This window comes from Diplotaxodon limnothrissa, linkage group LG12 (assembly GCF_057381915.1).
Source record: "Diplotaxodon limnothrissa isolate DT_005_m linkage group LG12, D_limnothrissa_male_GT1.1, whole genome shotgun sequence".
Classification (NCBI taxonomy): domain Eukaryota; kingdom Metazoa; phylum Chordata; class Actinopteri; order Cichliformes; family Cichlidae; genus Diplotaxodon; species Diplotaxodon limnothrissa.
Window position 1 is genome coordinate 25,816,436 of NC_140607.1, and position 16,352 is coordinate 25,832,787.

A 16,352-nucleotide genomic window follows, 5' to 3' on the forward strand; every position below is an offset into this window, starting at 1 on the left:
ACCTGTTGGGGGTATGGGGAAGAGGCATGCTGACATGCTGTGGAAGAAAGCCAATGATGAATAATAATAACTAATGATTCAATTCAGAGTGGTGTATAAATGCACAGTGAGTGAAAAGGTGAGTGAAGAAGATTGATTTTAGTGGAGGGAGACTAAAAATCCAGAAAAAACAACACTTTACATAAAAGTTACTAACTGATTTGCATGTCATTGAGGGAAATAAGTCCCATCCCTAAAACTCAGCCAGAATTATTGTTCCCACAGATTGGCTGTGTGCCATGATTGCAATCAGCCAATCAATCAATCACAGATGCTCCTGGTCTCAACCTGTATATCGAATCATCCTGCGTCAGCGTGACACTGAAAAACTAGTTATGCATTTATTCCTTCTAGCCTGGACTATTCTAATTTACTATTATCAAGATGTACTAAAAAAAAAAACCCAGAAAAGCCTCCAGCTTATCCAGAATCTCTGCAGCATGACTACTGACAGGGACTAGAAGTAGAGAGCATATTTCTCCTATATTGACTTCTCTTCACTGGCTGCCTGTTAAATCCAATTTTAAATCTAATTTAAAAAACCTGCTCCTCACATAACAGATCTTAAATAATCAGGCCCCATCTTATCTTAATGACCTTTTATCACCCCATTAGAGCTCTCAGACTGCAGGCTTAACTGTTGTTCCTAGAGTATTTAAAGGTAGAATGACAAGACCATTAACAAGAAGCTTGGTGAGAAGATGACAGAGGATGATGTGAATATTCAGGGGTGGAGGAAATGTAAAATGATCATCAATCACCCTCGTCTGGAGCTTAAGGCAAGATCGTACCTCACAGGGTGAGGATAATCATAACAGGACGAGGATCATCCCAAAACTATATGGGAGGAGTTTGTTAATGATCTGATGGCAGTCGTGACCACAGTCACCAACAACACCACTGGTAACACACTATACTGTAATGCAGGGATGTAAAACTCATTTTACATCATGTGCTACATACAGCCTACTTTAAGTCCAGACCAGTGAAACTCTCCTTTCCATCAGTGTAAAGAAGTAATTGTTTCACTGTAAATTTCTATATTAGACTGTTCTATTATTTTTTTTAAATATTTAACTATTATTTATTAATTTGGTGTAGTATAAATAGCCATGGGGAAGTTCTTTATCAGTACAGTAAAAAAATAAGTCCAAAATTTATGCCCTCCTTAACATTTTCCAAAGCCATCCAGGGGGCTGTATTGCATCCTTTTACAGACTGATTCTGATCGCCTGGCCTTATGTTTGTCACCCCTGCTATATTGGATTAAACATTTGCAACGTATGCAAGTTCCCCCTGCTCAAGGAGGCATGTACATGTACAAAGAGTCTGCATCTGATTTAAGAGGGGTCGGATACAAGGTTTTTTGGCTGCCAGCAGATACTGCAGGTGTACTGGTCATGTAGAAACTGGAGGCAGCAATTGTCTTAGGAGAACATATTATATGCCACCATCTGCTTTTGTCAATGATCATGTCAGCAGGGTACCAGGCACTGATGGAGAAAGTGCATCATTATCCTCTTTGGCAGGTTAAACTTTTCATCACTGTCAGGAAGTACAAACTCTGCTGTTTTGGGGGGGTTCTTACAGAAAATCTACAACCAGCTCCACTGTTAATGTGACTCACACATTGTGATCAACCCTGATCACAACATGTGAGTCAGCCTGGCAAAATGCAAAGGAATAAATTAAAAAAAAATCACTGAGATGCTCAGAGTACCTCCAAAAACCGGGGAACTACGAGGGTGAGACAAATGTGACCGATCTGTATATTGTTTATGTCATATGAAGTTAATTGTTAGTTGATATTATATTTCGTTAACTCCAAATCAGATTTGAGATGTTTTATCTCATTTTGATATTTAAATTTTATCATTTTTTTCGTGAATAGAGCACATTAAAACCTCAGCAGCACTTTCCACACAAGAGAGACGCATGGTTAAAGAGATGAAATCGATCGAATCATTAAACCAGACAATGTTTAATAAATGATTTAAATCAAATCAACAAAGCTGCACAAACGACATTTTTATATTTACATTTATTAAATGTAGATTCGTCGGTGAAATTTGTCGAAAGTGCGGTATCGATTGTGAAAACAGATAAACACTGAGCAGCCTGCAGTGGAGCTGATCCTGCTGTGAGCCTGTTGTGCCTTTTCCCCAAATAAAGGACGCTTGGAAGAGGAGAAAGTATGAGCGACTTACTCGGAATCACGTGACTCACACAGATAGGTTTTTCGTCTCCATTTAACCGTTTTCCTTTTTTGTATATGATGGCTGAGCTAATCTAGCAGGCTAACAAGCTACAGTGCCTTTTCCTCTACCGGAAGAAGATCAGAGAGTGCAGCCTCTGTTTCCTCCTAATGGCTTCAACTTCTGCAGTTGGAAAAGGTATTTTTGTTCTGTTTTTCTTCCTATTCTGTCTGTTTTCTCCGTAGATAATGTTTATATTTCTATCAAGTAGCTTTTACGTTCATTTTTACATTCACAAATTAGTGATTAGCCATATTTTAGCAGTTGGTGGTAAATACCCCCTCCTGCAAAGACGTTTCTTTCCTTTTTTTGACCAATTTCTTAAAGAGTATTTGCGAAGATTATTGTTATATGTTATAGCTAGTGTTATATTTGCCCAAGTTTAAATTTGCAGTCATTTTAATGACTGGAGTTAATGTGAAATTCTTTAATACATCTACATCATTAATAAATATAATGTCACAATGATTTTGCAGCAGAATGGCGTGAAGGTGACAGTTGTCTGGCTCTACACCTAAGACATGGTGTCCTGAGAGAAGCCACTATCCAGAAACTGACCTCCAGCTCTCTTAATGAGGATACAGCATGGGTGATATTTAAAGACACTAATAAAGATGTGGGAGAGGACGAACAAGAGGCGGAAGCCATACCTGTCTCAAAACTTGTGAGACCTGGTTTGAGGGACTTCATGCATGAGAAACCTTGGTTTCCTACCAGCCTGATAGACCCCAAGTTATGTGTCCCGTTAGAGCTGAGTGATGCTGATGAAGACCGAGTTCCCTATACCATCAATAGATACCTTAGAGCTTACCAGCAGGAAGGTATCAGGTTCATTTACAATAACTACATCCGTTCCAGAGGTTGCATCCTGGGAGATGACATGGGCCTGGGAAAGACTGTACAGGTACAAAGCACGTTATTTTTTTTGTGAGAACTGTTAAAGTGCCAGTGTTTGTTTTTAATTTTGCTTCCTGTGGCTCTCTTCCTTTTCATTCTTGTCGTCTGTTGGATCTCACCTTAGGTCATTGGTTTTCTGGCTGCTGTATTGCACAAAACAGGCACATGGGAGGACATTGCAAACAACAGGCCCCAGTTTCTGCAGAGTCAGCAGTCATCTGAGAAAAGTAATCCCAGCAAAGTAGGTTGTTTTTTTTTTTTTAAAGCTTGCTTACATAAAAATGTGACCTGTGTTTTAACAAAATTGTCAAGAAAAAAAAACACACACACTATGTATTTGATAAAGTGCAACAAGTGACAGCAGTGGAATATCACAGTCACAATTTTGACATTTCTGTGACATTTCTGTTTAAGGTGTTCCTTATTGTGGCCCCACTGTCAGTGCTTTATAACTGGAAAGATGAGCTGGACACATGGGGTCACTTCCAGTGTGTGGTGGTCCACGGACTGAGGAAAGAGGAGGAGTTGGCCCGCATTAAGAAAGGGCGAGTTGAAATTGCCCTCACTACCTATGAAACTCTTCGTCTCTGCCTGGATCAGTTTAATAAGTAAGACCCACGCTTAAAAAACATGTATAGTACATTTAGTACTATTTATAAATTAGGCTCCTTAAGAAATTGTTCATTTTAGTTTTTATTTATTTTTAAGGCACTTTAGTTGCATTTTAGATCAATTTTGTGCCGTAAATAAATTTGCCTTATCTATTTATGCCCTAGATTATATCTTTGCCTTTTCCCTACAGGATTGACTGGTCTGGTGTGGTTGTGGATGAGGCCCACAAGATAAAAAATCCAGACTCTCAGATCACTCAGGCCATGAAGGAGCTAAGATGTAAGGTTAGAGAGCTTGTGTTGTTATTTCAGAGTTCTTGTATTTAGTATGGACTACTAATGAGTCAGTATCAAATAACTGATAGTGGAAAGTGTTGATGCACTTTGTCTTTGAGGCTGTACACATTAATTTATTAACCTTTTAGCAAGCTCAACTTTGAGTCAGGATTCTAATGCTAACTTTGTATTTCCATCAGGTCAGAATTGGTCTCACTGGAACTATTTTACAGAACAACCTGGAGGAGCTGTGGTGTGTTATGGATTGGTGGGTTAAAATTACAACCTTAAAATTTATATCACAACTTGTCTTTTAAAAAATGTGAGAGGCATAAAGCAATGCAAGTCAGGAACATGTTTGGATATGGGAGGCTATTTCACTATACCCTTTCTTTTTACAGCCCTCAGCAAGTGTTTGACCACTGTAGGATTTCAGTTGCTCAACATTTCTTGGCCTCCTCTGTTGTTTTTATTGTTTCATAATTTGTTTTTAATGGGCCATGATAGGCTGCCAAGAGAGGGACTGTGGTACTGCATGAGGAAATCAGGAGTGGCAGAGAAAACTGAGGTTGGTACAGGACATGTACGAGGACAGCGAGAACCTGGTGAAATGTGAGTTCAAGCTGGAAGTGGGATTACATCAGGGATCAGCTCTGAGCTCTTTGTTGTTTGTGATGGTAATGGACAGGTTGACAGATGAGGTCAGGCAGAAGTCTATGTGGACTATAAGATTTGTAGATGGCATTGCAATCTGTAGTGAGGGTAGACAGGCAAGGAGCGGCAGTAGTGGCATGGATTAATTTAGATACCTGGGATCAACCATTCAAAGCAATGGACAGTGCATAACAGTGAAGAAGTGAGTGCTGGCAGAGTGGAGATGAGTGTACGGAGTGATGTGTTCCCAAAATGTTGCAGTAAGTGTGAAAGTAAGGTTTATGAGATGGTTTTAAGACCTGCTGTGTTGTATTATTTGGAGATAGCACCACTAATTCCCACAGGAGGTGCAGCTGGAGGTGGCAGATCTGAAGACGTTAAGATATTTTAGCTTAGGTTGAGCGGTTTCGAGACAAAGTTGGAAGATTGAGATTTTTTTGAACATCCAGAGCAGGGATAATGTATATATTGGTCAAAGGATGCTGAATGTGGACCTTCCAGGTGGGAGGTTGAGAAGAAGACCACAAAGAAGATTCATAGACGAAGTGAAGGAGGACATGCAGAGGGTTGGTGTTGGAGAGCAGTATGCTAGTTATAGCGTGAGATGTAGTCAGATGCTCCACTGTGGTGACCCCTAAAAGGAGCAGCCTAAAGAAGGCATTTTTAACTAGACCATTTTAGCACCTGAATTCAGCCTTCCCTGAAAAACATCCATGACTGTTCAACATCAATGGTCCCATCAATGTGCAGAGATGGACACTAATGCACTCCCACACCTCCACAAATGCTTGCCTCTGGTCTTACCATCTTACTAACAAGAACCGTTAATTCTTACTGTTAAAAATCTTACTTTAATATGTAGACTTTGCCCCATTTTCAATTAAATTTAATGAATTGCATTATGTTTTTATTTAACTTCTATGCAGGGATTCAGATTTATGTTTACTTTTCTCTTCAGGGCTATACCAGGTTGTCTTGGTAGCTTAGGCCACTTCAAGAACAAATTTTCAGATCCAATTGAGCAAGGGCAGAGGCACAGCGCAACCAAACGCGCTCTCGCTACAGGGAGGAAGGCCGTCAGAGCCCTGGTGAGGAAGATTTCTCATTGGTTCTTCAGAAGGACTAAAGCTCTTATCAAAGAACAGCTGCCCAAGAAGGACGACCGGGTAAGACTAGACGTCAGACTGACCAACACTTTTATCACTTACTGTCCTTTTATCATTTTCATAATTACATTTTTTTTTAATTCAATCAGATTTATTTGACTTAATTCCCTTCTGTATATGTATGTATGTGTTGTTTCATCGAAGGTGGTATATTGCTCTATGACAGAGTTTCAGCAGACAGTGTATCAGGCAGTGCTCGGCAGTGAAGATGTGACATTACTCCTAAGGTCATCAGAAAAATGTGACTGTCACAGCAGACGCACCCGCAGAAGCTGCTGCTATAAAGTTAGTTTTTCTCTTCTGCTATCGTGCTTCGTAAATTGCAGGGACACACAACTTGATTCTATATGTTGAGACCAAAATCACTTTTATTGGATATTTTGTTTGTTTGTTTACATTTTATTTTACCCACTTTAAAGTATCACATCAAAATATCACAATGTATTTTAACTGCAGTTCATATAAAGTGTCTTTGTGAAGGTGCCTAATCTTTTTTTTCATTAAGTAACTGTTTTAAAGTTCATTATAGTCTGCTAGAATACACTAAGTAATAGATCCCATTAAAACAGAAAGGAAACTTTATGCTTTTGCATAAAAATCACATGTATAAAAATCAACAAGAAGATGCTTTGTCTCTTACATTAAATAATATTTTCCTTCTATCATAGACAAACTCTGATGGTGTTCATATGAAGGAGCTGTACTTTAGTTACCTGGCCATATTGAGAAAAGTTGCGAACCATGTAGCACTCCTTCAGTCTACTCCAGGCACCAGCAAGAAACAGGTAGAGTTGTGTTGCTTTGCACGTGATTCTGGATCGATTCTCTCAAGATCTTGTTCATTAAAATGACTTTCCCACTTATTTTTAGGAAAAGTATGTGAGTGCTGTTTGTGCAAAGGTATTCCAGAAGTTTCCAGAATTTGTGCATAGATGCAAAAATGAAGCATTTGAAGCCTTGTCAGACCCAATGTACAGTGGAAAAATGAAGGTAAAGCACGAAAACAGCTGCGTGATCCCTTCACTGCCAGTTTCTAAAGGGGGTTAACAGGTTTATGCTTTCTTTTAGGTGCTGCAGAAGCTTCTCAAATTTTATCTACAAAAGAGAGATAAAGTGCTTATTTTTTCTCTCTCAACCAAGGTGAGAGCTGCGTTTGCATTTTTTGTTTCTGTGACTTTGGATGTGTGATTGCAGGTTTATATGTTGTGCAATGAGTGAATTAAATACTGAGTCGTATCTATTTTGATAGATTCCAATTTGTTCATTTAAATAGGGAGTCTTCTTCTAGGGTCGTTTTACATTATACATATTTTCCTTAGGCAGTGTTATTAAAAAGCACTCTGTGCAGTTTCATTGCTATGCAGATGATACCCAGCATTATTTTTTTCATCAAGCCAGATGATACAAATCTACCAGTTAAATTACTGGCATTTCTTAAAGACCTGGATTACCTCTAATTTCCTATTTCTAAATCATCCCAAACTGAAGTTTTTGTACTTGATCCTAAAAATCTTGGAAACATGGTGTCTAACCTGATACTCTGGATGGCATTAACTTGACCTTAAGTAACACTATGAGGAGTATTGGAGTTCTTTGTGACCAGGATATGTCCTTCTGTATGCATATTAAACACACGTGTAGGACTGCATTCCTTCATTTGCAAAATATCATCCTGTCTCAGAGTGATCCTGAGAAACCAGTTCTAAATCTTTCCGTTAACAGGGAGTTTTTTCTTCCCACTGTTGCAAAGTGCTTGCTTATAGGGGGTTATGCAATTGTTTTTCTAATATTGTAGGGTCTTTACCTTACAATACAAAGTACTTTGAGGCAACTGTTGTTGTGAATTGGTGCTATGCCAATAAAATAAAATTGAACAAAGGAGCAGCCTGAACCTTGCTAATCGCGTCTTCTGTTAGATGAATTGCTTATAGGAAAAAAAGGTCTAGAGGACGTGGTTTTCTCATTACATCATGTTTATTTATAAGTTTGTGGTGAAGACAATTAGACTGAGAGTGCAGTCTAATGGTTGTAGTCACCTGATACAGTATAACTCATTTAAGCTTCAGGTATATCAATCAGCAGTTATTATAGTTTTTGCTTTCTGTTCAGTTTAATTTCACTCTCTCCAGGAATACATCAGGTGTCTTTGTGAGGTTCTGTTGAAATGCTACTGCGTCTGCTATAATTCTGGAATTAGTTTTAGAGTGGGTTTACTCGTTAAATTTTTAATAGTTTTAGATTTGTTGTCATTATCGTGTAGGTGAGATTAAAGTGCAGAGCAGTCTGATAATACACGGTCACATAGGCTTAAGTCTAAAAGTAATATTTTTATGTTAAGTATTGTTGTGTTATCTCAGTTAGGTTTTGTTTTCATTTAATTTTACAGCACTTTCACACTCACTTTTAGGTGTTATATTAGTTTTAGTTAGTTATAACCTTGAGCCTAAGTTTCTTTTTCTCAGTCTTCACATCATAACTGAAAGTACTTAATTTTTGATGTGGGCGTGGGATGCAGGCAGAGTGTGCAGAAGGGAGGAAGCATGATATGAAGTCATATTTTCATGACCTTGGTTTTACTTTAATGCTAATCATGGTGTCCATACAGGCCAGTGTAGTGCTCAGTGTTTAGCCTCACTGTAGATCTGTAAGTATAAGTTGTAAAGACTGAAGTCCAGCAGATATTTTTAGATATGCTGCTTCAGTTTACACGTGTAGGATCTATTTTCTATACAACTCTACTGATTAATAAACTCCTAAATGGTCATTTATTGTGTATTGAATCTTTTAGCTATTAGATGTGATGGAGAGCTACTGCATGGCTGTGGGCCTGGACTTCAGCAGACTGGACGGATCCACCAAATCCAAAGAGCGAGTCCAGATCGTCAGAGACTTTAACAGCTCCTCTCACATCAACCTCTGCCTGGTTTCCACCATGTCAGTTGGAAATACCAACACTTGTAGCAATTAATTTTATCCTAGGTAGTATTTGGTATTGAAACCTACTAATATGTGTATTTTCTATTAGGGCAGGTGGTCTTGGTCTTAACTTTGTTGGTGCTAATGTTGTGGTGCTGTTTGACCCCACCTGGAACCCAGCCAATGACCTTCAGGCTATTGACAGGTAGGCTGCCACCTGACTAGATATTATTTCATAGTAGTGTTTTGCTGCAGCTCTTTAGCTAACCTAACAATATTCTGGTAATTCCTAACTGTTGCATACTGCATCCAAAGTCAAGGCAGGAATCAGAATCAGAATCAGAATACTTTATTGATCCCTGGGGGAAATTATTTTTTGTTACAGTGCTCCATTTTAAACCAACATTAAGACAAGACAGACAATACGCTAACTAAGAATAGTACAATATATACATATATATACATACATACATACATAAGTCACTTATAAATAAATAATAAATAATGTTTGGTGTTATTGCGCCACTTTGTGCTGTTGAAAAGCATCATACTTTTTATACATCTCCTCAGGGCATATCGCATTGGCCAATGCAGGGATGTGACTGTTCTTAGGCTGATCTCACTGGGGACTGTGGAAGAGGTCATATACCTACGACAAATTTACAAACAGGTACCAGACTACTGTAAACTCATAGACATAATGTAATCTGCAATTTAAATACTGTATATACAGATGAAGCTATAGTATATAAATTAGATGCTGCATTTCCACATTCTCTCCCATTTTCCAGCAATTGCACTCCTCTGTAGTTGGCAAAGAGAGCTCCCGGCGGTATTTCGAAGCAGTGCGGGGGCATGGTGACCATAAGGATGAACTGTTTGGGATCAAAAACCTATTTAGGCTGCAAACTCAAGGGACCTGTCTCACCCGCAAGATTTTAGAGGTTAGATAGCCGACAGACCTTTTACTGTTTGACTGTGTGTGCTGCTGCCCGCCTGGACTCACATCATCCCACTGATTTATTTCCACAGTCGCAATTCAGGGTTTCACAAACCAAAATGACTTTTACTGTTTCTTGTCTTGGGCCTTTGGAGGCATTTAACACTTGCTTTGATTTTCAACTCAATATCAAGACTTAAACTACACTAGGTAGGTATGACTGTCCTGGTTTCATCATCTCAGAGCACAGAGAAAACTGGGTGTACATATTTCCATCTGCATAATAAATGCACTACATCTCTTAATCTTTGAATTCAGGTGTTGTTAAAATAATTGGCTGTAGCTGCGTCCGCAAGGGTGGTTAGCAGGATTCAGAAATCTTGATTTATACATACAACAGTGTCACAGTACTCTAGGTTGCTTGTTGTGTTTTTAAAAAGCAGGATATTGCCCAAATAGGATTTCCCTTTACATTTCAAATTAAAGATATGTTTAAACGTACAGTTATAAAAATGGTATCCTGCAGAAGACCTAACCTGTCTCTCACAGTGTTATACTAAATACCAAAAGTGAAAGATATTGTTGTGCTGATGGTTGTGACAGAACTGAGTTGATGCTGTTCACTGAAATGTTTGTTTTGATGAATTCCTCTCAGAGAGAAGGGCAAGTGGAGGCTGGTGTTATGATGAGTACACACACAGGCAAAGACACGGAGGAGGAGACAAAGGGAGCTGGCGTGAGTAGTCTTCTCTTCTCAGAAACTCAGAACATCCCTGACTCTGTCATTCTTTCCAAGCAGACCGCTTGTCTTCCCATTCCCACGTGAACCCTGCTGTCCGTCAGTCTACCAGCCACACAGTCTCATTAAGCAGATCTCAGCTGCTGTTCTGAGAGAGTGAAAGTGACCAACTTGTACTGCACACTTCCAATTAATTACTATTAATACTTGCAAACACATCAAGTGCAGTAAACTCTGGAGTACGCTATGGAAGATAACAGATAACATTTTATTCTATTAGTGAAACTGAAGCATAAGGCTCTTGTTGTGTCACCACCACATATGAACAGCTGGGTGCCATTACTTGTTTGCGCTAATGTAAGGCACATACCACAATGAAGTCTGTCTTCCACTTTTCAGCTATTTATTTATACAGTGGTACCCCTTATCATCCTTTTCCCAGCCAGGCCTGCAGTGTGCACTATGCTGTCCTTTTTACTACTCCACTGAGAACAGTCAGAGCAGCTTTTTCCTTGCAAAAAAATCCAAAAACAAATAACGAAAACCCTGAAACACTATAGTGAATTCAGACATACTCAAAGAACCTGGATACCTGCAAAAATATGAGCTAACCTGGGTCACCTAGTTCATGAAATTGAAATTAGAATCAGTTGGGGGGCAGCCAGAGACTCATTCATGTAACACTGGAACACGTTATGACCCTTTTCTTTTTATCATTATAGAAGCTTTAAACCACATTATTGAAAGTTAACAAATAGCTTTGTATCACTTGAAAGATTGCCTGATTGGGTCACTCAGTGGTGATACAGGTGGATTTTTGAGCTAAAGCTACAGTTCACTTACAACAAGATGCAACTAATAAGAGAAATGTATTGCCTGCCCTGCTTGTCCTTTCTTTCTCAGTCTGTTTCTACCTTGTGTCTACTGTTTTAGCAAGCTGGAGGTTCTTCACCTACAAAAGTCCATGTACCAAATGATAAACCAGTGAAGGAGAACAGCGATGCATCAAACGTCTCCACAGGGGTGCTGGACTTCAGCAGTGAAGAGGATGAGAGGGAGCAGGGGGTCAAGAGAAAGGCCTCAAACCTCAGTACAGATGATTGCAATAGGAGCAGGAGTGCTACAACAGGTCCTGCTCGAATGAGTCTCCAACAGCATGGTTTCTCCAAACTCTTTGAAAGAGTCAAAGAAGCACCAGCGCTAGAAGGACAAACGAGTCCAGAAGGTGAAGGAAGCTGCTTTGAGGAAGATCCTGAGGAGGAAAAAAGGGAAGACACGTCGACCTCCATCACAGGAAATGTCGGTGTCCATTTGGGAACAGAAACCAGGGACACATCCTGCAATTCAGACAGAAAATTAAGAGATAATGGAGATAATGGGAGACAAGACGGTGACACGGGTCTGAAACGGCAGATACGTGAAATAATTACTGTGGATGAAGATGGCAATAAAAACTCTAAAGTAGAAAAAAATAAAGTTAATAAACTCAAAACTACATTTCGCCAAAAACACAAGTTTGGTGGTTACTCAGATGAATCTGAAGACTTCGACTTAGAGGCAAAGTCGTGGTCCAAAAAGGATACTTTATATTTACATGATGGAGCAGAGAAGGGGGGAGGAAGGACAGACTGCAGTAAAAGGAGGCAAAGTGCAAGTGAAAGGGATAAAAGAAGATCAAAATACACAGAAGATATAGAGACATTCTCATCTTCAGAGGAGGAACATGTAAGTCCACACATGGAGAGATCCAGAGTTAAATTGCAAAAACTTGGGCAAAGACCTGTGACGGGCACAACAGAGAAGGAAGCTTTGATGCCGAAGGCTGTTTCATTTACAACTTTGAAAAGTCAGACAACCCTGGCATCTAAAGAAAAGAATGGAACTATTGACTGCATGCTAGGTTAGTTCCAGTGCTACTTTAAACACTTTTAATAACAAAATTGTACCAATTCTGATGGACTTTTTTTTCATTTCAAGGAGGTGTACAGGAGGTGGTGTACACCCACTCTAACCAGCGCATTGTGGGTGGCAGCAAAGCAGAAGAGCTAATCAGTCGAGCTGCTGTACGGGACGTGTTTGAACGCAAAATGTACTCGCAGCTCCCGGCCAATCACCTTCTAGGAACCCAAGAGGTACAAACAAGAGGTCAAACACTGATCTGGTCCATTGATTCTTCACATAGTATGATATAGAGCCCTCAGTCAAGCGTCATACCTTTAACCCTGTGTTGATGGCAAGTTAAAGGATCATTTCACCCAGTTTATAAAACACATTTTTTTTCTGTTACATGGGAGTGATACTTGTAGATTACTGTTGGGCAGTTTGTGCTGATTTGAAACCGAGTTGATCAGTGAAATTAATTTTAAAAAGAGTAGAACTATGGGGTAAATAAATGCTGTTCATTATGATTTAGCGTAATTATAGGACTTTTAGGACCAGTGACTTAAGACTGTCCATTAATTGCAGCACAGTACTTCATTTTTTACATGCTCTTTCATGCCTGCAAATCTGGTCCACCGGTAATGACTATAAACTATGTTGTTGTTAGGTAACTTGACAGAGAGTGGATCAATATTTCTCTGAAACTTTACTCTTGTTTGATTGTGCCAGAGCTTGGCGGAGAGCTTGCCAGACAGTGAGCCGTGTCATTCCACTATGAGGCTGCAAGAGCTCAGTTTGGATCATCCAGTCACCTTTACCACCAAGAGTGTGCATCACACCAAACACAACACCTTCATCTTTGGCGAGACTCCCAAAGCCATACGCAGGTAGTGAATTGTAAAAGAGTTTAACTTATTTTAAGGCAGAAAAATCACATGATGATAAGAGAGGCCGGGGGGTAAAAGAGGGAGAGGTGATGAAGGTGTAGGGGAAAAACTGCAACAGAAGAGTAAAAAAAATTCTGATATGGGAGGAAAAAAGTAGGATAATAAGTGAGAGGAAGGTTGGCTAGAGGAGTAATGGGGAGGAAAGGAAAAGAAAGAACAATTTCTAGCAGTGAGGAATGAGGCCAAAACCTACCGGAGATATAGTGTTGAGTGCCCCACCTGGGCCTCAGTAATTGTGTATGTGTATTTAGTGAGGGACCACCTCTGAGCTTTTCCTTCCACCTATTTCCCAGCATCGTGCCAAAGATTACCCAGTTATGACCATGCCCAACAGTGCAGGAGTTTTCCCCTTCACAACCGCAGCCCTCCTGGGACTAACCAAAATGATCGCCTTAGGACTTCCAAACTCACTCTGATACGTACACACACATATCCTAACAAGTATTAGCACACGTTCACATGCAGAGCATTCAAATACACGATTCTGTTCTGCTGCATCACCCCCACCCCTTTCTAAATACTCAAACGCAGACACACAGACACTGTTCGTGGCTCCAGTCTCACTCCCCGAGGGCTGTATCCCTGCCTGGAGGCTCACCAGGAAGCAAATACACACTACTTATATTGTTATCGCCTCAGTTAACCTTGGTGTTTAATGATTAAAATCCACACGCGCATCAGGTTATACTGCTCCTACTTTTATTGTATTGTTTTGTTTTGTTTTGTTTTTTCAGTAAAAGCCACAAATGCTAGTAACACCACTATAATTCTGCTTTACCACCACGGAGGTATTTCTGTCCCCAATAATTGTTAGAGCAGAGTTTTAATAGGTGCCTAGGAGCTAATGAAAAATACTACACACTACACTGCTTTCTGGATATGAGCATGAATATGGGATGTTTATAATTAGTTAGGCCTCACTCAATATGTGGTTAATAGTATAGGCCTTGTGGCTTTTTGAAGAGGTATTATTTGAGATTTTAAGGCATTTTATGGTCACAGATGCCAGATTCTAGCCTTGATCTTACTGTGCATTTGTGAATAGAGGTTAGGAGAAACCATTAGTTGTTAAAATATCCTGTCATCTTCAGTATCTAACACAATTTTCTATTTTTAGATGGGTTTTTTGCACTTTCTTCCTTCATTATCGCCCCTTTTCTTTTCTTTCTTTTTTTTGCAGGCAACAGCTGGAGGAAATGGCAGAAAAATTCAAATTTCCCACAGTCCACCAGTTTGCTGTTGAAATTCTGAGCAAAGATTCAACCCAGAGGCTGGCCTTGCTTCACCAGTATTACACTTCACTGAACCTCCCTGAGTTGGCTGATACGGTCAAAAACAACTTCCCACAACCTGTTTCAGCACAAGCCTCCCCCTTAGCTGCTAACTCGGAGATCAAAAATCCACAAAAGGATGCTTCAAAAGCCACAAAAAATTTGACATTCACTCAAAAGAATTTCAGAACTAAACCTGAAACATCGCAAAAAACTCCTGTGCCACCAAAAAAGGCTAGAAACTCAAAAGGCGATACTCCAAAACCTCGCAAAAAGCAAAGAATATCACAAAGGAATGTGCTGGAACCTCTAAGTGATGTTCCAAGTCCTGAGTCAGAAGAGCAGGACGAGACGCACTGCAGTGCCAGAGGACTCAAGCGGACAAAGGGAGGTAGTGTTTCTACTTCTGGAGCCCACATAGCTGGTGGTGGTCTTGGCGGCGATCGAGTCAGCAGCAGTGGTCTTGGGTCTGGGGAGGCTTCTGCTCGCCTGAACTGCACAGACAGAGATACCCCTTCTTCTTCGGACCTCAGCCATGGCAGTTCCGCCATGGTATCCAAACCCACAGCACGAGGAAAAGAGCAGGAGCAGAAGTCATCTTTGAGGATAAGTGAAACTTTGCAGAGGGAGCAGAGAGAAAATTCTCAGCCCCCTTCCATCTCCACTAATCGCTCCTACCTAACAGAGCTGATAGGAGACACCTCGATCCTAGATGACTTACTAAAACCCAAACCCAAGAGTACTCAACACATCCCAAAAACACCACCCGTAGCACCTGTAAGCACCAATCTTACCACGCCTTCACCGTCCGCACTCACTTCCCACTCTGATGCAACCTTACACACCCAAACTACACACCAGGTCGAAACAACAGCACGGGCATCGAAGGGCAGTCGCAAAGACTTCTGGGACATCCTGAATGAGGGTAATGAGGAGAGTATCAATAGATTAACAGATTTAGAAGAAGTGCAGAGAGTTTGCATCACCACCAACTTTGCAGCTAGAACCGTGTCTGCGGAGAAGGACAGCAAGAGTCTCTGGAAAACTAATGACAAGTTCCTGTGGAAAAAATAGCATTTGAATTTGTATTAGTGAACAGTTTTGCAGCTTTGTCTGCAAATTTTCGTACTTTTCTTTTGTTTAAAACGATTGAATCTTTTAAATTGTCTTTTATTTTTACTTTTTAAAAAAGAGAATTCTCTTGTATGTTACTAAAATAAACTTCAGTGTAATCACTCTTGAAAGTATTTAGTTGAACGTGCATATACTTTTATCAAAATAGTTTCCCTGCTCTTCTTTTTTTTCTTTTTTTCTACACTGGCTAAGCACTATACTTTGTCGTCACAGTGGTAAGTTGTATATATGTATCATGTGATGACAACAGATAATTTCCATTACACTGGACTGTTTCCAACAGAGAAACAAAAAGTGGAACTTCAGGGCGAAGCTGACTCAGATCTCATCAAACATGGTTATGGTTTGGACTTAGCATAGGCAGGGTTGCATAGTGTCAGCCCTTTTGGCCGATCACACAGGTATAGTGGCTGATCAGCTGTTCCTAAATACAGCAACTGTGAAATGACTAAACTTTTCATTTGGTAGGTGGTTGGCATCTGGGACTACACGTTTTCTTTTTCTGCCAACCAGTGGTTGTTAAGGGGTTAACGACTGGCTTCTAGGCTTGTGTGACTGATATCATAATTGTCACCCAATAAGTGTTGGTGACTGTGCAGAAATACCACTTAAAACTCCTTAATGGC

The 16,352-nt window shown here is 40.0% G+C and overlaps 1 protein-coding gene across 1 annotated transcript; it reads left to right on the forward strand.

Annotated features, from left to right (window-relative positions):
* The first annotated feature begins 2,304 nt into the window (after positions 1-2,304).
* Positions 2,305-15,666, forward strand: ercc6l2 (excision repair cross-complementation group 6-like 2). Its single transcript, XM_085368426.1, has 20 exons — positions 2,305-2,432; positions 2,771-3,198; positions 3,316-3,432; positions 3,606-3,799; positions 3,994-4,087; positions 4,279-4,346; positions 5,691-5,898; positions 6,043-6,183; positions 6,567-6,683; positions 6,769-6,888; positions 6,967-7,038; positions 8,687-8,832; positions 8,924-9,019; positions 9,385-9,484; positions 9,606-9,758; positions 10,410-10,490; positions 11,427-12,393; positions 12,471-12,625; positions 13,104-13,261; positions 14,502-15,666. The coding sequence occupies exons 1-20, from the start codon at positions 2,405-2,407 to the stop codon at positions 15,664-15,666; spliced, it is 4,608 nt and encodes a 1,535-aa protein (XP_085224552.1). The 5' UTR covers positions 2,305-2,404.
* The last annotated feature ends 686 nt before the right edge of the window (positions 15,667-16,352 follow it).

Coding starts and splice junctions, on each gene's coding strand:
- ercc6l2 (XM_085368426.1), top strand. CDS start 2,405: ATGGCTTCAACTTCTGCAGTTGGAAAAG. Junction 3,433..3,605: donor AGAAAAGTAATCCCAGCAAA/GTAGGTTGTTTT, acceptor TTTCTGTTTAAG/GTGTTCCTTATTGTGGCCCC. Junction 6,889..6,966: donor TGTACAGTGGAAAAATGAAG/GTAAAGCACGAA, acceptor GCTTTCTTTTAG/GTGCTGCAGAAGCTTCTCAA.